The sequence below is a fragment of the Scomber scombrus genome, chromosome 23 (genome assembly GCF_963691925.1).
Source record: "Scomber scombrus chromosome 23, fScoSco1.1, whole genome shotgun sequence".
Lineage (NCBI taxonomy): Eukaryota > Metazoa > Chordata > Actinopteri > Scombriformes > Scombridae > Scomber > Scomber scombrus.
Genome location: NC_084992.1, coordinates 8,834,129 through 8,857,207, shown reverse-complemented (window position 1 = coordinate 8,857,207; position 23,079 = coordinate 8,834,129). Strand labels below are relative to the sequence as shown.

General features: G+C 35.8%; 1 protein-coding gene across 1 annotated transcript; it reads left to right on the top strand.

The window, feature by feature from the left end:
• The first annotated feature begins 5,020 nt into the window (after positions 1 to 5,020).
• On the top strand, positions 5,021 to 23,079 carry LOC134005512 (basement membrane-specific heparan sulfate proteoglycan core protein-like). Its single transcript, XM_062444437.1, has 18 exons — positions 5,021 to 5,088; positions 6,261 to 6,499; positions 7,053 to 7,325; positions 9,583 to 9,843; positions 10,407 to 10,673; positions 11,775 to 12,041; positions 12,318 to 12,602; positions 14,452 to 14,724; positions 15,267 to 15,569; positions 18,689 to 18,949; positions 19,360 to 19,602; positions 21,307 to 21,420; positions 21,564 to 21,579; positions 21,672 to 21,739; positions 22,288 to 22,350; positions 22,469 to 22,531; positions 22,666 to 22,728; positions 22,892 to 23,079. The coding sequence occupies exons 1-18, from the start codon at positions 5,021 to 5,023 to the stop codon at positions 22,996 to 22,998; spliced, it is 3,234 nt and encodes a 1,077-aa protein (XP_062300421.1). The 3' UTR covers positions 22,999 to 23,079.

Genomic DNA, 23,079 nt, shown 5'->3' with positions numbered 1-23,079 from the left:
ATGCTGTCAGCTAGATGACGTGTTTCACAGCTGGTTTACAGACTGAGGTGATAGGGAGTGTTCAAGATGCATAGTGAGATATTTAATGTCAGATTATCCCACAATGACCCTTCCGGCTTTCTGTGCTTCGTCATCAAATCCTTTCCTCTTTGCTTATTGAGAGAATGCCCAAATCAATGAAAATCCATCCCACTGTAGCCCAATAAACCCCCTGCCAGTGTTTCAAGGGACAAGGATGTGAAATTGAGCTTAACTTTACTTTAATGCTAGGAAGCATCTTGTCATATAATGAGAAATGTTGTTTTCAGCCAGATGACATGCTTCACACCTGATTGACAGCAGATAACAGACTGAGGTGATGAGGGAGCGTTCAAGATGTGAGCTTCCTGTTAAATGAATGTTCAGACTAAGAAATGACTGTCAACTTCTGAATTTCAGACCATCGATCGATGTGTTGTTTAAATTTATTAGGTTATTCATGCTGTAAGTGTCAAATAATTGAAATATGATTATACTGTTTCTGAATAATGATGAGATAAAACAATTTGATTTTAATTTGTAATTGAAAATGGATGTTTGACATTTTGATGGGTTAAGATGAGTCTTTTTATTTGCTTTCTTTTGTTTAAATCTATCATATCACTACAATTGCTTTTGTTCTTTGGAGGCAACACATTTGTTAGTCAGGGCTTCTACACACAACACTTATTGTTGATACCTTTTTAAATGACATTGTCACAAACCTTTGCAGAAGACACAAGCTAAGATATTTCTGCAGTGGCCAGGAAGTGTAAAGGTGTCAACATTTGCTGCAGTCCAACTAACTGACGTGGTCTGAGCTTCACGTATAAGGGAAGGAAACACAGGCAGGCTAAACTTAGAACTAGTTTGAGAAAAAACTCTGATCTCATATTCATATGAAATGCAACTTCTCTCTTTCTGCTGCATTAATATTGAAGCAAAGTAGAAACATTTGTCAGACTGGGAGCAGCTGAGTGACAGAGTGTCAGTGCTGGATGTGAGGATGAGGTCCACTTTGATCTGTGTGCTGGGATTATTCTGTAAGTACATTACTGACTTTGTTTGCATGGCACAGATTAAAGAACATGTTCCTGATTAGTCACAATTACAGTATCACTGGTTTCATCAGTTTCTCTGAGAGCTTGAACAGAGCTCGCTTATAGTTTTTAACTACAGGTTATTTTATAGTCCAGATGTTGGTTGGTGACTTGGCTCAGTTTAGACTGGAGGAGTGTTTTTTGAAGCAATTATTTCTGCACAAATACTGTACTGCACCATACATGTACATTGTTTAAGGTATTGTTGTGTATGTGGGTTTTGAATTGAATCTTTTTCTTATTTATTTTACATATTTTCATTCTAAAGAGTTGTTTCCTTTTAACTGTTACCTGTATATACCACAGACTATGTAGTTTTAAATGACTTTTATTATGAATTGTGACTATTTTTCAGTTTGATTTTGTCTGATTAAGTTTCAATTTTCTTTTTTAGTGCTGAATACACTCTGCTACTGACTATATAAATGTGACTAATTTCTTAATATGTATTATATATAAATATTTATCTCTTATTTGTCATCCAATTTATTATTCTTAAGCTTATCCCATTTTTATGTTTTGTAATGTAAATATCGTTACTCCATGTATCAATATACATTTTGAAATGGCTTCATTACTGCTCAAAAGTGTAAAACAGCATTTCGCTCAAAATGCATGTTCATGCAGGCCAGATGTTGACCTGATGCTTCATGATAGATCCCACTTCTTTTCTGGGCAGGACTCACCCTACTCTGCCTCTGATTGTACTTGTTGCTTTGGCAGTTAGATTTAGATATGAGGAGTTAGATTGGTTACTAGTATTTCGGGGTAAGACAAACAGATGCAGAGTAGTGTGGGTCTTGCCAAGGAAAGCAGTGGGGTCCATTATAATAATATTATAATATTATTACCTTAACCCTAACCAACCTCACTCCTAGCCAATCAGATGCAGAGTAATGTACTTTATGTAATTGGTATATTAAATTGATATGCATTGGATTTGACTCAAGTAAATCGTTTTCACTTATTTTTTAACTTGCTATTGCCAAAATTATTACTATTGTACATGCTGCACAGTACCATGCACCTCTGTGTATTAAAACATTAGCTCTGGTGTGAATGTGTATGTGTTGGGATAAAAACAACATATATTATTTAGGCTACTGTATGTGTAAAGAGGAAGTGCTTCACTGGTTTGTTGCTGATAAGCAGTGGTTTGGCTTGTTTCCACTCAGGCTCTTGTTGCTTAGTGTGTGCAGCACAATGGGGCAAAATGTGCAACAGTTTACTTTTAATTAGGAATGAGTCGATCAGATATTCAGGATCGGTATCTGGTCGGTATTGGCCAAAATTCGATCTCGATCCGATCTGAGCGTAGTGTTAATGATGCACTGACTATCGGACATTTCAAACATGCACCTCTATATATTCAGGCTTTGAGGATATTCAAATAGAGCTGAATATGCCGCCGAAGTGTCTCTGTCCAGAGTTCAAAGAGTTAGATCAGCAGCTTTTACATGATCCAGATCCTCACTGAGCAGAAACACACAGTCTCATGGTTCCTTCCTGCAAACAGTCACCAGAGTCAGAGCAGAGGACGTGAGACGAGCCTGTGAAATAGTCCGCACACTGCTGCAGAGTTAAAGGCAAAGTAGAGGTAGCTTTTAGTCCTTCATTCAACTCATTTACCTGTAAGTGATGGTCTTTAACCGGAAGTATTAAACTGGACGTGAGTTACAGACCGCTGGCTGTGACTTAGTCTGCTACTACTGACTGACATGTTACCATGGTAACGATGGTTAACACTAAAACAGGACATACAGCTCTGACTTCATGTTAGGGAGGTTCAAACATGACTATTTATGTTTAAAATGACTTCAGAGACTGTTTAGTTTAGTTGATGAACATGAAAAAAAACTTTTAACATCAGTGGACATTGCTGCTGCTGCCACCTTGTAGTAATACATTCACATTTAGAGTTAGGTAGTCTGTCATCAATGACAGTAGCAGGTACATTGGAAATACACATCATGATGATAATATTGATACGTTTATTACTTATTTTTCATTGCTGGTAACAGTTTTTAATTTTAAGTTGTTGCTATTTTATACTCAGACCTTTGCACAATACTGCACTTTAAATATCACTGAAAGTTAAAATAAAAGGAAGCATCAATATTTCACAGCTTTCTCATGTTGTGGGCTTCATATTTTCCTTTAGTGGAAATTGTGTTTCACATTTGGTCGTTTACTTTGGCAAGATTGCCAAAATGCATCCAGACAATGTATTCTGATCATCAATAGTTGTTTAAGTGCGGGGGAAAAAACCGTATATTGATATCGGTATCGAGAGATACTCAGTTATGGATTGGACCAGAAAAAGTGGTATCATGCCATCCCTACTATTAATAGGCTATATTTAATTTTTGTTTTGTTTTTCCCTTTATACATTTATCATTTCTGAAAAACACAGGAAATTAAATGCATAAACACAGGATGTAGTGCAGGTCAATGACAGTAAACATAAACAGCTTTTATAACCTAATACCAGACGTTTGTACAATGAGTCCTGACATTTGGCTTCTATTTGAATATGTGATGTATGCTCAGATTAACCAACCACAATAACAGTCAAGCTAACCATGATGAAGTTATGTAGGCAGACAGCAACACTGTGATGTTGGAGGTTTATTTCTACAACTCCACATTTTTTGAAAAGAATTGGAAATTCAGACCATAGATGGATGTGTTGAGTTCAAATGAATTTAGTTTGGTTATTCATGCTGTAAATGACAAATAATATGATTGTACTGTTTCTGAATAACGAGGTTGATAAAATACAGAATTTGTTTGCTGCAGTTGAAATATGAATGTACAACATTTAACTCAGTGATGGGTTAAGATGAGTCTTTTTATTTGCTCTGTGCTCTAAGATATATCACCACCACTGCTTTTGCTCTTTGGAGGCAACAAATCTGTTAGTCAGAGCTTCTACACATAGACACACAACACATACCTCACCACAATGCAGCGTTGATGCAAGAGCACTGAACGTGTTCTGTAAAACATGCACAATTAAACACAATTAAATGTTAAGCATGTATATGATGTAGTATGATTAAAGTCAATGGTTTTATGGTCCATGAATGTGAAATAAATACTTATCGTTCATATATTTTAATATAACATTTTCCAGGCACGAACCTTTGCACAAGAATTAAACATAAGATATTTCTGCAGTGGTCAGGACGTGAAACGGTGTCAAAGTTTGCTGTGGTCAAACCACCTGATGTGGTCTGAACTTTCCCTGTAAAAGAAAGAACCACAGGCTGATTAAACTCAATACCAGTTTGAGAAAAACTCTGATCTCGTATTCATATGAAATGTAGATTGGAGGACTGTTTTTTGCAGCAATTTTTTGCATGTAAAATGTTTAAGGTATCGTTATGTATGTGGGTTTTGAATTTCATGGTTTTTCTTTTATTAAATATTTCATTTTAAAGAGTTGTTTCATTTTAACTGTTACCTGTATATACTACAGACTGTTGTTTTAAATGACTTTATTATGAATGTTTGAGTTTGATTTTGTCTGATTAAGTTTCAATCTTTTTTCAGTGATGAATACACTCTGCTACGGACAATCTGAAAGTGAGTAATTTCTTAATATATCTTATAGATATTTCATCATCGACAATATTATACTTAATATATACATAATAAAATCTAAACTTTAAAATGGTTAAAGTTTAGATTTTATTATGTATATCAATTTACTCCATGTATCAATATAAATTATTAAATGGCTACATTACTGCCCAGAAGTGTAAACCAGCATTTTCCTCAAAATACATGTTCATGTAGAGAGCTGGGTCTGTACTATGAAGAAGTTCAACATATCTAGAATATCTTTATGTTAGCTGGCTTCACTGAGTCTAACATTGGCCGTCCAGATAATCAGTACTATGAAGCTCGCCATCAACCAGCTCAGTGAACTCTGGGTTTTCCTATCCATGAATGAAGCACATGTGCTGTGAGATGAAACAGTGTTATTAAATACCTGTGGAAAACTTCTGTTTTAGGGACAGAACAAAAGTCATATTTTAGTAAGTGAAACAAACTAAAATAAGATGTTGAAACACTAGAAATAATGTACATTTAGGCTTAAAATGAATGCAGGTAATCTTATCTATGATTTAACTCTGACTGGCTAGCACTAAGGTTTAGGAATGAGGAGTTAGATAACCAATCAGAGGCAGAGTAGTGCAGGTCTTACAAGGAAATGGGATCTGTAATATCACCTTAAATCCTGGACTTTGGCATTTTGACCGTCAACATCTTAGATATTAGGAGCAAGAAGTGATGAGAAGTGATCACATTTAGATGAGAGGGAGACTGCTAGCTGGCAGGTTGGTTTGCATGGTGCATTTACAGTCTTCTGATAACTGTGATAATGCTGATACCAATGCTAGTTTACAGGAGGCGACCAGAATGTTACATTTAACTTTCATGAACTGAAAACACACTGAAATAGCGACGCTACAGCTATATATACTATGAATATGTAGTTATGCTATGTTCACGTTTTCTTACCACTGTTGTAACCATGGTAGCAACTTGTCAGTCACAACGTAGCCACACCCTAAAATATAGCATGCTTTATCTTTATCTTTAAATTAAACCATGAATTACATCATCATCATCATCATGCTGTGTTGAAGAGGACTTGAAACTAGTGATTGAGACCAAAAATAAATCAAGTGAGAGTAAGGTCATTTTCTCATGTATACAACCTGACTTCTTTTTGGAGCCAGTAGAGGCCATGTTTTTATTCATCATCTTATAATTGTGAAAAGCAAAGTTCAGGATTAACCTGTATGAGCAATATTATGCTTATAACTGGAAACTAATATAGAAAACAGGTGAATATAGAGATGCTTTTATTTGGGACAGACCTGTTTAGTGGACATTAATTATTACAGTAAATGTGACTACAACTTCCTCTTAATCCAATTTGATACTGAATTCTCACAACACACTTTAAAACCTTTATATGTTTAACAAAGATATTATATTTAGCTAAATCACTGATGTAATAGCTTTGTTTATATGAAATATATAAAAATGTACAGTAACTGAGATGATTAATGAACCAAGACTGCACCTTTGTTGTACAGATGTGATCTTGGAAAGTCCTTCATTCAGACTGTTTGAGGGAGACGTAGTGACTCTGCGCTGTAAGCCTCGTCCTCCTGGATATGAGAAGAAAGTCACTTTCTACAGAGATGGATCGCCTCTTGAAATGGACAGAAACCATCAATCCCATATAATATCAGACACTGCTGTAGAAATGATTTATTCAGTGTCAGTGTCAGACAGCGGTGCTTATAAGTGTAAGTTTGATGGAGGAGGAGAATCAGAAAAGAGACAACTACAAGTGGAAGGTAAGTAGCTGTTATACTGTGATGAAAAAATTTCCACAAAATAATCTTATCTCAAAAAGTCCACTTAGCTTTTCTGATCTTTAACTACAGTTCAAATTATTCATACAGCAAAGATTTTTTTGTCTACATCAGGGCTGTCAAAGTTAACGCTAATTCATTTTAATGGTTTTATTTTTATTTTTTTTATTTATTATAATAAAACATTTTTGTATAAATATAAAATACATAAACATACATTTGCATAAAGCAAGCATATGTATCCACACCCATGTTAAGAGTATAAAAACTTGAACATTTTTTAATTAATTTTAATTTAAAAAAAAGTCAAGTACACGTTTTTTCTGCCTTCACCTCACGAGTCACCAAACAAGTTGTCTTCAATTCAAAGCTTAATGCGCTGATTCCCATGTAAATGTAGCAGAAAACACATATTGAGCATTTAGAGAGAAAAGTTGGAGTTTGTTTAACATAAATATGCAAACAGAGACTAAATTCATTTGATGTTCATTACAGTGATTTCTTTGTTTTATTGTTTTTCTAAACTTAACAGCAGGTAGACGCAGGATTACACTGACAGCAGACAGTTACACCATACGAGGACAGCAGAGTGTGACTCTGACCTGCTATGTGGAGGACTCTGCTGGCTGGAAATATCAGTGGTTCAGACAAACCTCAACAGATTCTGGAAAAGTTCTTCAGACAGCAAACGTTGGTGAATCAGACAGACTCAGGATCTCACAGGGAGGCATTTACACCTGCAGAGGATGGAGAAGTGACCCAGATGCCGTCACACCTGAAAGTAATGCAGTCACTATTCAGGAAACTGGTGAGTTAAGTCATTTATGTTTGAATAAAACAACATTTATTCTTTAAATGTAATTCTTAAACAGTGTCTGAAGTGAGGAAGAGAACCATATGTGGTAACAAGAACCTGAATGAATGGATGATGTAGTCCAGTACCTCTTAGCTCTCTGAAGGAAGTTTGAACATGTATTAAATCCTTTATCATGGTAATAATGCAACATTTGTTTAATACTTCAGTTTGTACACAGATGTGGTGAGCAGAGGGCTATAGGTACAATGATGTAATGTTACACATCTGTACAGTTTCAAGGTTTTTAGGGTAATAAGGTTAGGTGGGTATTATTACACCCTTACTAACCTAACAAGTTACTAGACAACGACACCTTGGGAATTTCACCAAAAGAATTATTCACCTTTAACAAGACACATGTTCATCTACTCAATAGGCAAGAGATGTGGTTCCAAGTTTAAAACACTATATAAAAACTAAATTAAATTAACAAAAAAAGAAACTAAATTATAAAAACAAAATGTTTAAAAACTACAAAACACACCATTCATACAGGAAAGGGGAAAGGGAACCTAATCAGGAGCTGAGTCCTACTGGTGGGAAAGGAACTAGTGAGGGGAGAGGGAGCCAACAAAAAGTCACCCAGGCACACGTGACAGTCAAATACACTTTGAGAGAAGGGGATACTGCCACCCAGATCACCAACACTACTGACCTGCAGCAACTGAATGGGGGATAAAACAAATTAGGAGTTACACCACCTAAAATGAATTAACCAAAACATAAAAATCAAATTATAGCTACAAATTGACAACAAACAAGCTAAACAAAACAAATTATAGCAAAATAGGAACAAAACAATGTAAAGTAAACACACATTACATAAAGAAAATCAGCCATTGAAATTAAAATGTGCAGTTAGGGGCGACTGAACCAGTTCAATATGAGGGGATCAAACTCAAACAAAAGTGGTGTCTGCAGCTCACCGAGCAGCAAAGCAGACAGACTACGACCCGAGCCACGAAGCAACGCCAGTAAGACAAGACAAACACAATAGCATAGAAAAATAAACACCAAGCAGCACAATATGAAGCAGATCCGTGGAGAAAAGCAGCAGTAAACACACAAAACAGGGAGACAAAGCAGCAGCGGTCCCAATCAGCTGATGGTGACGTCATGTGTCGAACCAGCTGATGAGTTTCACTTAATTATAAACAAAAAAGTTACACATACATTTATACCCAGCCCGCTCTCCATAGCTTTCAATTAAATGCTGCGACTAGAGCATAGAAATAAATAATCACATTTCTATGCTGCTACACAGACACAATAAAGGAGTTGAGGCTTCTTCCCTAATGCTGCTCAGTTTAACTTATAAATATCTGGAAAACACATGACTGTTTAATGCAGTATTATTTATGGACTTTTCCTTGACATTGAATATAATTTAACTCAATGTTTCAGCTGAAATAGTTTTCCTTTGTTTCAATCTAGATTTTAAATAGGTGAGGTGGCTTTTAGATGATTTTATTGAGTATATTTTAAAATGATCAGAGTCAGTGACGGTAGGTCAGATTCTTTACTCCAATGGCTCCCCCGAGTGGTGACTCCTTTCTCAGCATGAGATCAGACACATCATTACATTTACTGACAGAACTGTGATCCTCAGTTTACCAACTTTTTCCTCCTGCTAAACATCATCTTTTCATTCAGTGAATGTTTATAAGAAACATGGCTGTGAACAAACTGTCCTGGAGTGCAAATAAAAGCTTTTCACAACAAATCTCAACATTTGTTTTTATAAACTTTAAATCTTTATACATTTTTTAGATTTCCAGTAATCTGCCTGCTTGGTAACCTAGACAGCAAAGACACAACTACAGGAGATTATCAAACTGTTCCTCAAATTGACTAATGTTGAACAGTCAGGTCTCTCTGCACTGTGAGATACATGAATCCTGTAAGAGTTTAGGTTTAGGTGTTCTGGAGGACTGTTGTCCTCAGTAAAACCTGTTTATCTGACAAACACATGTGATTACAAAGGTCTGTTCATACTACTTGATTTAACTTGTTATGCTTTTGATGTTGCCTTTCTCTCTTAATTTCATATTATTAGTTGTGTCCTAACTGTGTATTTTTGTTTGTTTGAACAGTTTACGACAAGGCTGTTGTGACATGTTTTCACACTTCTGTCTTCAAACTACTTTTGTTATTATTACAAAAATCAAATTTTCTAAATGTTTTTTTTATTTTTTTTTTATGTGAACAGTTAAGGCTGTTGTGACTCTGCAACCCAACGGTCCTCTGATATACAGTGGTGAGACAATCACTGTCAGATGTGAGATAGAGAGAGGTGGAAACACTGGATGGGAATATGAATGGAGTGAAAACAATGTGGTCTCACCTCAGAAAGATAAAGAATATAGAATCAGTGCTTCTTCATCCAGTTATATAATCTTCATGTGTAAGGGTAGAAGAGATTTCTATTTCTCAACAGAGTGGAGTGAAACCGTCACACTGAGACGATCATGTAAGTCAAATATGTTCATATCATATTCATGTTTTTCTATGTTTCAATCTATCTCGATAAGGTAACAGTAAATATTTTCTCCTTTCTATAATAACGTAGCTTCCTATGAGCAGCAAGAGACTCAAATTCTGTTTTAGTTTGAGGACAGAATAACTTAAGAAGAGACAACATACAGTGTAATTTTGATTTATAATGATTCACATGGAAATGTGCAGAAAACAACATAAAATATAAAATATCAGCTGTCTTCCAACAGGTGAATAATAAATGACAGTGAATCATGTGTTGAACTTAACAACAGAGGCTTAGCACCTGTGTTACCACATGATCATCACAGCTAGTCTGCTGTTAATCAAAAATAAATAAAACAACCAAATAAAAGAATCTCCTGTTTCCCAAATCAGTCAAAGACCAAGAAGAGTCATATGTTGCTCTGTTTGTAACTTCTATATGATGGTATAATAAAAGCTAAATGACTTAATTGATATTCAAAGTTTTTCTAAATGAAATTTAATCCCATTTGATACTAGTTTTTTTTTTTTTCTTCTCTCTGAACTGAACAGTGAATAAAGCCGAGCCGACACTGACAGCAGACAGCTACATCATACCAGTAGGAGGCAGTGTGACACTGACCTGCTCTGTGGATTCCTCTGCTGATTGGAAATACTACTGGTTTAGACGTGACTCAGGTTCTTCTGCTCTTCAGTCCATAACAAATGTTAAACCAGTTAACAAGGTCTCAGAAGGAGGCATCTATCAGTGCAGAGCAGGAAGAGGAGACCCAGAGATCTTCACAGAGGACAGCAGAGCAGTCACTGTTTGGAAACATGGTGAGTTTAATAATTTGTTGTGGAATAATAAAACATGTATTAATTAAATGTATTATCAGTAATGTCAAAAGATTCATTTTGGTATCGATAGAAAAAAAGGAGAATGTTAATGAAAAAGTGAGTAAATGGTAAATGGCCTGTACTTATATAGCGCCTTTCTAGTCTATTCGACCACTCAAAGCGCTTTACAATACATTTCATTCACCCCATTCACACACATTCATACACTGATGGCAGGAGCTACCACGCAGGGTGCCAACCTGCACATCAGAAGCTAATCATTCATACACATTCATACACCGTTGGCACAGCAACGGGAGCAATTTGGGGTTAAGTGTCTTGCCCAAGGACAGCCGGGAATCGAACCACCAATCTTCCAATTGGTGGACGACTGCTCTACCTCCTGAGCCGAGTATATGTTAGTTGCTCTTATTCCTCTGATGCCTGTTCACGTTGTGTAAAGATGTGAAACAAGAGAAGCTTCCACAACACATTTGTCCTGTTGTGTAATTGTGGATTTCTGCTGAGGATTGAAGTATTTGTGGATTTGTGTTGGACTTTGAAGACCATTCAACCCCATTTGTAATTTGTATTTTTTATTTTAACATAAAACAAGGAGAGATGCATTGCACCATGTCATGTTACAAACATTGTCATTACTATATCCCACCACACCTAATCACGATAATTCACATTCATTTATTGTATAAACTTTAAATCTTAATGCTGAATATAAGGTTCTCATTTTCATTCATAGGAAATTGAATTTAATATTTGTTTTCATTTCCAGTAATCTGTCATCTTGGTAACCTAGACAGCAAAGACACAACTACAGGAGATTATTAAACTGTTCCCAAACTGACTAATGTTGACCAGTCAAGTCTCTCTGCACTGTGAGATAAATGAATCCTGTAAGAGTTTAGGTTTAGGTGTTCTGGAGGACTGTTGTCCTCAGTAAAACCTGTTTATCTGACAAACACATGTGATTACAAAGGTCCGTTTATACTACTTGATTTTTGTGCCTTATTTTCTATGTTTCTATTTTTCTCTTAATTTTATATTTCTAGTTGTGTCCTAACTGTGTATTTTTGGTTTTAACAGTTTCCAACAAGGCTGTTGTGACTCTGCAACCCAACGGTCCTCTGATATACAGTGGTGAGACAATCACTGTCAGATGTGAGATAGGAGGTGGAAACACTCGATGGGAATATGAATGGAGCAGAAACAACATGGACATATCTCACAAAGATAATGAATACAAGATTATCAGAGCTTCTGTTTCCCACAGTGGAAACTACAGGTGTAAAGGTAGAAAGGACTCATATTCCTCAACAGAGTGGAGTGATGTCTTCACATTGACAGTATCATGTAAGTCAAACTATCTATCATCCATTTTCAAATGACCTGTTTTTCATTTCACATCTAAGTAAGATAACATAAAATATTTTCTCCCTCCAACTATGATGCAGCCTCCTATGAGCAGCTCAGTAACAAGAGGTTGTTTGTTAGTGTGGAAACAGAAATACTGAAATTGAGCTGTTAGTGTTTCAAGTCTGTTGTGTAACAGTATGATGGAGTAAAAACACTAAAAGTCAAATCTCATTACAACTGTTATAGTTGTTGTTTTTTTTTTTTTTCTTCCAGCAAATAAACCCAAACCCACACTGACAGCAGACAAAACCATCACACCAGTAGGAGGCAGTGTGACACTGACCTGCTCTGTGGACGGTTCTGCTGACTGGAAATACGACTGGTTCAGACAAACCTCTGAGTCTTCTGCACCTCAACTCATAAGAAATGTTAACCTGAACAGAGTCATAAGTGTTTATCAAGGAGGCATCTACTACTGCAGAGGAGGAAGAGGAGGAGGAAGAGGAGACTCAGTCTTCTACACAGAGGACAGCAACACAGTCACTATTCAGGAAACTGGTGAGTTAAGTCATTTATTTTTGAATAAAACAACATTTATTCTTTAAATGTAATTCTTAAACAGTGTCTGAAGTGAGGAAGAGAACCATATGTGGTAACAAGAACCTGAATGAATGGATGATGTAGTCCAGTACCTCTTAGCTCTCTGAAGGAAGTTTGAACATGTATTAAATCCTTTATCATGGTAATAATGCAACATTTGTTTAATACTTCAGTTTGTACACAGATGTGGTGAGCGTAAGGCTCTAGATACCATGGTGTGATGTTACACGTCTGTACACTTTCAAGGGTTTTAGGGTAATAAGGTTAGGTGGGTATTGCGCCCTTACTAACCTCACAAGTTGCTAGACAACGACACCTTGGAAATTTCACCCAACTAATTTACTTTTTAACAAGACACATGCTCGTCTTCTCAATAGGCTAGAGACGTGGTTCCAAGTTTAAAAAAGGTGATTATAAAACCAAATATGTTTAAAAACTACAAAAACACACCATTCATACAGGAAGGGGGAAGGGAACCTAATCAGTAACTAAGACCAACTAGTATAAAAAATGATAGCTACAAACTGAAGGAATGGGCAGATTACAACATAAACAAGCTCAACAAAATACCTGCCCAAACAAAACAAATTATAGCAAAATAGGAACAAACAATGTAAAGAAAACAAAAGAACATTTGTCCCAAACAAATATTACATAAAGAAAATCACTAAATTAAAATCAGCCAAATTAAATGTGCAGTTAGGGCCAAATTAACAAAAGAAAAACAAAATTGTACAAATCATTCTTAGATAAATCATACCATTAAAATGAGGGGATCAAACTCAGGCTAAAAGTGGTGTCTGCAGCCCACCGAGCAGTCAAGCAGACAGACTGCGGCCCGGGCCACGAAGCAACATCAGTAAGATAAGACAAACACACACAGCATAGAAAAATAAACACCAAGCAGCACAATATGAAGCAGATCCGTGGAGAAAAGCAGCAGTAAACACAAAACAGGGAGACAAAGCAGCAGCGGTGAGTGTTGCTCTGAATAGAGTAAAGTGACAGGGTTTTTTGCACATAAAATATACATAGGCCTAGATAACAAATAAATATATATATAAGAGCCCTGAGGGTTAGGGTTAGTGCAAGAGACTGTGCCAGGCACCAAAGAAAATAAATATTTATTCTGCATTCAGCCGCTTAATCTCAGAGGGAATGAATGAACTGGAGTAGCGGTTTTGTTATTCTGGGTGGGGGCAAGTAACGCCGCCCTGACGTCATCAGTGTAAATTCTTTGGATAGAGCATACTCGCTGTTGATGATACTTATTGCTTTCTGGAGGACTGTTAGTAAAAGCAGCAGTCGGGTAGTTAGTGTGCGTCCATAAATATGTGAGTTTGTTATGTTCTGTTATAGTTTATATGTCGCTATGAGAGCTAGCTAAAGATGTGAAACAAGAGTATATTTTATTTATTGTATTTTTTGTTTTATTTACACATTAAAACATTAATCTTGTATAAAACAAAACGGGATGCACTGCACCATTTCATGAAAATTTTACAAGCATTGCCATTCCCATATTCCCACCCTACCTAATCACGATATTTAACTTCCTTAAACCACTTCGCCCACCACAACCCCAATTTTCATAAATATGTGCAAGGTATATATATATATTATTATTATATATATTAATTTTCATTCGTGTGTGTGTGTCCTGTCTTTAGAATAATCCATTTTGGTTCATCTCAGGGTTTTGTCTCAATTTAATTTAAATTTTTTCTCCTTAAACATGTTGCTTGATACGTTTTCACACTTCTGTCTTCAAACTTTTTTTAATTAATACATTTTTTTATGTGAACAGTCCCAAATAAGGCTGCTGTTGTGACTCTTCAACCCAACTGGACTGAGATATACAGCGGAGAGACGATCATGCTGAGATGTGAGATCCATGATGGAGACACAGAGTGGGAGTATGAATGGAAGAGTCCCCGTTACACATCTACAAATAACAATGAATACATGATTAGCAAAGCTTCCTCATACGACAGTGGAAACTACAGCTGTAGAGGCAAAAAGAAAAATGCACAACATGTTTCAGAGTGGAGTGCTGACATCAAATTGACAGTATCTTATAGTAAGTCTGATCATATTTAATTTTACACTGATAATGTCAAATGTTCAAAAAAATTATTTTTTGGTGGTCCATATTTAGATCGATTAATTCAATTCATATAACATATTTAGATATAAAATATATGAATATAAATTATAATTCTAAAATAGAGACTAAAGTTGTATCATAAAAAATATGTATTGCTATACTGTATTCTCAATTTTTAACATTTTTATCCTACCTCTGGTGTTTCCTCACTCCAGATTAATGAGTTATGATAGTGTTTCTTCATCTTAATATCGTTCAGCTACCTAATAACTCATTATATTTATATTGTATATTATATTTAATTTATTTAATATCTGAAATAATCCCTAGACGCTTTTGATTGGATCCAAAATTAACAGAGACAGAGTGTAACAGTGCAAGCAACACATCTTTCATATTAAGATATAAAATATATTAAGATAAAATGTATACAGCTTTAGATAAGATATATTTACTGTTAATTTATAAGTTTTATCATAACATGTTTTCATTCTGAGAAAATCACTTTCCAACAGATAAACCAGCACCTGTCCTCACTGTGTCTCCATTATGGCTGAGTCCTGGAGACTCAGTAACTCTGAGCTGTGAGGTTGAACATCCATCTGCAGGATGGAGGTTTTACTGGTATAAGACTGTTCCCAAACTATCAGACAACTCCTACATCTATGAGCTGCTACCTGGTAGCATCAATGGGATTGTGCAGAATATCTACACTGTTAACGGGTCGACACACACAGCAGGATATAAGTGTAGAGCTGGAAGAGGAGACCCAGTGTATTACACTCGATACAGCAAACCTGGGTTTGTTTGGTCTGGAGGTGAGTTTGTTTGTTTTTGTCTCCTTCTGTCAAGAAGCAGTTGTGATGTCATTATCTGGGTATTGATTGTGGTGAACCTATGACCTTTCTCCATCAAGTCCAGATTTCAGTTTTTCACCAAACACAATGTTGATGTTGAATTATTTTACAAACTGGACTGAGCTGCATTTCCTTCTTTACATCTTCAGTTGATCTGAAAGCATTAAAGCACCAAAAAACTGAGATATTAGTATTTTACTTGTTGTTGAAACCAAACTCTCCTCTTTGCAATGAATACTTTGGATACCTGAGATCATCTTACAGTCGATACTCATTACTTTTACTTACACAGCAGGATGGACAGGTCTGGTTAAATGAGACTTTATCTAGTGATCAGTATAGACATACAAAACAGTCAAAATCTACTAATGGAAAACCAGAAAAGTCAGCAGGCAACAAATCAGGCAATTTTTTTTCTTTAACTATCAACTTTTCTTCTTCTTCCTGTCATTTATTTATTTTTATTTTTGGTATCTTTTTTCATTTCTATTTCAACTTTTCTTCTCTTTTTTTCTAATGGAGTCAAAATGTTCCACCAAGAGAACATAATCCTTGTACGTTCTGGTAGTGAGCAGACTTACCGTACTGCAGCTCCTCGTAGACCTTTATGCAGCTTGTTCACCATTTCAGCAGCTCTCCAATCATACTTCCTGGCCTGGACATCAAAGGTGTTTAGTTTAGGTCTATGCACTTCCTGCAGAGTGTGCTGATTATTTATTTTGGTTGGTGCTATTCAGCCTTTGTTAATCACTGTAGGGAAGCCAGCGCTGGGTCTCACGCCCAGAGTCTCTAGTGTCTCTCTGTCTACTGTCAGGTTCAGGATTGGTGGTCCTCCCGGTGGGGCCAAAGTTGCAACACAATGATTGATGATATCCAGCTCTGCTGAAAACGGGCAACAGGCAAGATCTCTGGCTTTACTGGTATTTCCCAGGAGGCCGAAGGTGTCACATCAGGCTCATGTCTGTCAGATATGGGTGCTGTAAGATCTGGAAACAACAAGATGCAGTGAGGCAGCTCCACAGCTCCTCTTGTAATATGTGTTAAGAGGACAGGGGCCAACATCATCTGCAGGTGCTGTGAGCGAGAGAGAGAGAGAGAGAGAGAGATTTAGATGTTGCTTTCAAATAGACAATATTAAATATTGGCAGTGTTGGGATGGCTGAAAAATTGACTTTCTTTTTTGCTTAGAAGATTTCACTAACTACTGAAATATATCACATGTTGAATGAAGCCACTGAATGCTGTTTAATGAGGGAAGGCTAAACAACATCACAGTTGCTTGTAATGAAATGATACCTGACTTGTTTGAGCTATATTATATATTATATATATTTCATCTTCAGTTGCTGCCAAGCAGGCCTACGTTTTGTACCTGTTGGGGTCTGCATGAATATTAAATGCGCTCACACACACATACACAGAATATAAATGTTAAATAAGTGGAACACTCGAGACAAAACGTCTGTTTTTTTCATTAATACTCACACATTGACTCGGTCAGTAATTTTCTGCCACGTCAGCTCATGTTCTTTTGCTGCCGCTACTGTATTGTTCTTTTTCTTAAATATAGACTCATTATCTGCAACAGTCAAAATCTAGTCACAAAAAAACAGAAAAAATCAGCAGGCGAAAAAATCAGGTAAATGGACAAAGTACAGAAACAACTAGAAACCTGAGAAAACCCATCAAGGGAAGATTTGTCCAAACGTTTGACTAGTTATAATAATAATAATAATAATAATAATAATAATAATAATAATAATAATAATAATAATAATAATAATAATATTAATAATAATGATATTAATACATCTTAATATAAAGTGCTTTTAACTATACTCAAAGACGCTTTACAGAATCAAAGACAATTAAAACAATAAAACCGTACAGATTAAATTAAAACAATCAATAAAAGCAGAAAAGAAGAAACAAAACAAATAAAAGAAAACAACAAAAGAAAATAACAAAACAATCAAACATAAAAAGCGGATTTAAAAAGGTGAGTCTTTAGAAGTGATGTGAATGTGAGTTCAAGAGAGTGGGAGCAGCAACTGAGAAGGCTCTGTCCCCTCAGTTCTGGTGCTTGGCCCTGAGAGGAGTGGAGAAGAGGTTAGTATCTGCGACGTTGTGGAGGGATTTGAAGTTTATATTGGATGCGGTGAGGGATGAAGAGCCAGTGGAGGTTCTGGAGGACGGAGGTGATGCGGTCATTAGAACAGGTTTGAGTGAGGAGTCGGGCAGCAGAATTAAGGATGTACTTGAGTTTATTGAGAGCTTTGGAGGTGGAACTGTAGAGAATACTATTACAGTAGTCTAGACGGGAAGTGATAAAGGTGTGAATGAGATTTTCAGCAGCTGAAAAAGAGAAATGGGCGGAGACGGGCAATGTCAAAGGTGGAAGAAAGCAGTTTTGGTTATCTGATTTGATGATGTCAAATATGAATTTTTGATGATGTCAAATATGAATTTTTGTCAGTCAGTGAGAAAGGTGAGGGTGGTGCCAGTGATGTTGAGGGAGGATTGGAGACGGGAAAGTAGGATGGAGTGTTTGATGGTGTCAAAAGCTGCAGAGAGGTCGAGGAGGATGTTGAACGGTCCAGAATCCGAGGAGAGGAGGAAATCATTGGTGACGTTGAGGAGGGCTGATTCTGTGTTGTGTTTAGTGCGAAATCCAGACTGAAACGTTTCATAGTATGAAACATTGTTCAGTATGAAAAACACACTCCTGTATGTTTGAAAGGTGACAGATAAAAGTAGGTTGTTTACAGCTTCACAGTGAACAGTTGCTGTAGTTATCTTGGTAGCAAGTTTTCAAGATAGAAAAAATAATCCAAACATCCATAAAACAGCTCAAACCACTCTGTAGCACACTTCACGTCTCCACTGTCAGTCCATATGCTCTGTATGTTCTTAACACTCAGTTTCACCTAAACACAGCATCTGATGCACCGTTTATATGATTCAGATGTTTTTATTCTCAACAATAAATAGTATTAAAAGTACAAATAAGATAATTATTTGCATTGTGATCTTTTTAAATGTAATATCTCTCTTCTTGGTTTTTCATTTCATGTTTTCAGATGTTCATTCAGCAGTGACTCTCAAAGTGAGTCCTGACAGAGTGCAGCACTTCACCTCTGACTCTGTCTCACTGAGCTGTGAAGGAAACTTTACTAAGTGCAGAGTGAGGAGGTTTTCTGAGGACTACTCAGACTGTTATAAGTGGAGGTCCATAACTGGATCCACATGCAACATCAAGAGATATCAGCAGAGTGATGCAGTGTACTGGTGTGAGTCTGGATCAGGAGAGTTCAGCAATACAGTCAACATCACTATACAGAGTATGTTTTCATTACATATATTTTATTTTCATCTTTTATTTAAGCAGATTTTATAAAGCCGTCCTTTAAAGAATTCTGTCCTTTTGTCTTGATTTGTGTTTTTGGTAACATGTGCAAACAAGAACAGGACAAGCTGCAGCACATGATTAAGATGGCCTGCAGAATCTTTAGGTGCAATCAGACGTCGGCTGCTCAGTTGTGTAAAGGTCTTATTTTGAGCAAGGCTGAGCGCATCCCACCAAGTTTAGCAAGTCGTTTGTCCTTTCTATTTTTGTGCAATATTTTACAAATATTTTCTTTACTTTTAGTATCTGCACATGTGTACTTTGTTGGCTGTATCTATTTATTTGTTTTTAATGTCTGTACCTGCACTTTGCACTGAAACTTCTTATTCTTTGACTGTATTACAGAAGCAGATATTATCCTGGTGAGCCCTGTGCATCCTGTGACTGAGGGACAGTCTGTTACTCTTGGCTGCAAACTGAGGACAGGAGAATTACCTTCCAACGTGTTTTTCTATCAAAATGACAAACTTATCCAAAGTGATACCAGAAGAGAGCTGAATATCTCTGCAGTGTCAAAGTCAGACGAAGGTTTCTACAAGTGTAAATACTCAGGAGAAGAATCAGCACAGAGTTGGATGTCAGTTCAGGGTGAGTAGGATTAAAACTATTCATACATTTTCTTTTTTATGAACTGGGTTTCTGTCTTTGGATGAAATGTGGTCAAACATTTCACGTTAAATAGTTTTATGCTGTGTTGAGGATATTCAGTAATTCTAAAGGCAGTTCACTCATAGTGTACATGTACATATCTTCTCCCTGGTTACATGTTCTGTGTGCATTGATTGACTTACGTGAGTTCATGAGAGGGACAGTTATGTTATCGTTATTGTTTTTAGGTTGAATGGCGTTATGTAATAAGGATACAAAAAAACGTAACTGCATTTCGCTAGTTACAGGAAAAATGTAATCTGATTGCATTTATTATTTAGCAGGATTACAATTTTAAAACACATTTTACAATAAAGAATGATATACTACCATGCACTGAAAAATGTGAGCAGAGCAGAAATGAGAGAGAAAATTAACTTGCTGATCCACAAAGGTCTGAGAAGAGGATGATGCCGCATGACACGTGCAGATGCGCACAGTGGGCTCACGTACACACACTTCACACACACACAGTCATGCTGGAAGAAGTTTTCAGCAGCCAAATTAATTTTGAATGTGTGATGTTACATTGTTGTGTTAGGCTATTATCATTATTAAAATCATTACTATCATTATTATTATTTTAGACATATTCTTTTTACTGTGCAGCGCAACGTAAATCTTGCACGACTGAATGTTAACATTATTTGATACAAGTGCACAATGAAGTTATTTAATCATTTGTCACATGCTTTTATTTCGCATTTCAACTGTTAAACAGAAAGCTACTTGACAGTATACCTCTATTAGCAATAATGTTCCAACATGTCAAATACCCAATCTCAGGTACCTGATTAATGTAGTTTACCTACTAAACTCAGTCATAGTGTCACCATAACTTTGTAATAGCACTACAACTACACAGATGCATTGTGCGAAACAATATGAATAAATATGTTTAGGAGATATATGGTTAATCATCGAAGCACAATTTTCTGGTGAAAGGAATAATGAGTCATAAGGATCATATAGAGAGAATAGGAGAAATAAACTCAGATAGGTGTTGATTCCTATGGCCAGTGCCAACAGGATGTTCTGTTGCTATGTCAAACAGCACGTTGCTACCATAGTAACATTAGCAACGTTCTTGACTAACTAAAGGAAAAGCTCATCCTTGAATACGAAACAGACCATTCTCGTCTCCCAGGTCTAACATGTTGCAATAACTGAATGGTGGTAAAGACTTCTCAAACTTGTCAAAAATGTATTTATGTGCATCAGAGCCAGATGTGTCAAACTGTGCAGCACCCCCCTACCCACGCTAATGCACACACACACACACACACACACACACACACACAGGCTGGCAGGGACATTTGTTACGCCCTGTGGCTTTCCCAAAAACTTACAAATGAGTTAAAAGGGACCTTGAGTTTATGATAGAATTTACCGCACATAAAGATCTAATATAACAATATATGTGTTTTTATACTTCTAGATTTGTACATTAATATGTTTGTATTTACATGCATGTGCTTTGCAAGTCAACTTTTGACTTTATTGGCTTATTTTTATTCAATCAGTTTTTCTGTCTTTTTAATTCTGATTATAATAATTAAGTTATACTTAAGAATATAAGCTTAAGAAAAGTGCTGTGAAGTTTACCTGATTTTATTAATATTTATAATGTATTATCTCTTACAGCAGTGTCCAGGCCTGAAAACTCTTCATCTCTTATACCATTAATTGTTGGGCTGGTTTGTGGAGTTGTATTTATTATTCTACTGATCCTGTTGTATCTCTACAGACGATCCAAAGGTGAAACTTTTTCATTCTGATGTTAAATGTTTTATGTTTTAATTAATAACATACACAGATGTATCCTGATGACATATAATGTGAAATTTCAGACTTACAACTTACGAAACAACCATATCTAACATCAAGTATCTTTTTCACAGGTTCTCTCTTTATCAGGTTGGTATAAAACCATCTTCTCTTATTTATAATGTAACAACAGTATCTTCAATGTTCCTTATTAAATTGAATGTATTTTCTAAATGTTTTAGACCAATCCAGCCTGAGAGCACCAATCAGAATGAAACTCAACATAATGAAAACTCCTCTTCTCTTCATGGTCAGTCTTTTGATTTATTTATTGGACTTAAATTGAACTCTAACCTGAACATTTTTACTCTACTTACTGTTTCTGGTCAGCTGGTTTTTAAAGAACATTATTCAAAAGCCACTTTGTCAAAGACTTGTCAGCTGTTGAACCAAATGCACAAAAGATCACAGTATAACATGGTTTCATATTGTTTAGACTTGAACTGAACCTACTAGAGAGTCCTGAAATATGACTGTCCTACTGTCCTTTCATAACAATACATACTATAATAACACCATCACAGCTTCATGAACATATATTTCAGTCCTGGTTGAGACTTTTTATATATTACAGTTTCAAAGACTAAAACATTTAATGTTCATTGTGTTTAAACTCATTGCTCCATAAATTCTAAAAAGATGAATTTGACCTTAGCTTGATATTAACTGTTCTGTAGGTGATGCCAGCACTGACAATGGTGCAGTATATACCTTTAAGTGTACAGCAAGGGGATTAATGGGGGATTAATTACAAATAATTAATATAAAATCTTGTAACTTAAAAACTGTACATTTCAGATGCAGATGAATCCCAGAATGTCACATATTCTTTGATCGAGCTTAAAAACTTTGCTAAGACGGGTGAGTAACTCAAATGACATGCAATAAATAGTGTAGAGATGTTTTTGTCTGCAGACAAACTAAACAAAAAGAAAATATTTATTTATTTTTTCTTACATTTCTTTCATCATCTTAACAGGAAAGCGTCAAATAACAGTGGAGAGCTCTGTTTACGCTGAGGTGAAGACAGGATCTGCTGCAGGTACATTCACATATTTATGTTATGTTGAATATGTGTCACATAATTAATTATTAATTACACTGTTTGCAATTATGAGTCAAATTCAGCATGTGTCTGCTGAACAAACAAATCCTGAGATCTGGTTTCTGTTTTAGATGACGGTCTAACGTATGCTCAGGTTAACCATGACATTAAAGGCAAAGCCAAGAAACACAAAGGTAGGTAAAGTCTACACTCATCATCATGTTGGTCTCAGACACATTATTTATTTGTCACTGAATATTTTGTGTTTGAATGTATGTTTATTTTACATAAATATAATAATTATCATTATAAATTATAACATTACTGACAAATGTTTAATCTTCTCTCCATTTAAAGGAAAATCAGCTCCTGCAGCAACTGATGAAGCTGTTTATTCTGAAGTTAAACCAGGAACAGCTCATGGTAATAATTCTGTCATGTTATGTTCAGACTGTAATAATTAATCATACTGATAATTAGATGAATAATCTCATATTGCGATTTCCAAAGCATTAAATTCTGAATAACCAAACACATCTATCTTT

Bases quoted from the DNA above. Each gene is read 5' to 3' on its own strand.
- LOC134005512 (XM_062444437.1), top strand. From the start codon at position 5,021: ATGAAGCTCGCCATCAACCAGCTCAGTGAACTCTGGGTTTTCCTATCC. The intron at 5,089-6,260 runs GTGAGATGAAAC...TCCTTCATTCAG, and splicing joins ATGAATGAAGCACATGTGCT to ACTGTTTGAGGGAGACGTAG. The intron at 15,570-18,688 runs GTGAGTTTGTTT...TCATGTTTTCAG, and splicing joins TGGGTTTGTTTGGTCTGGAG to ATGTTCATTCAGCAGTGACT.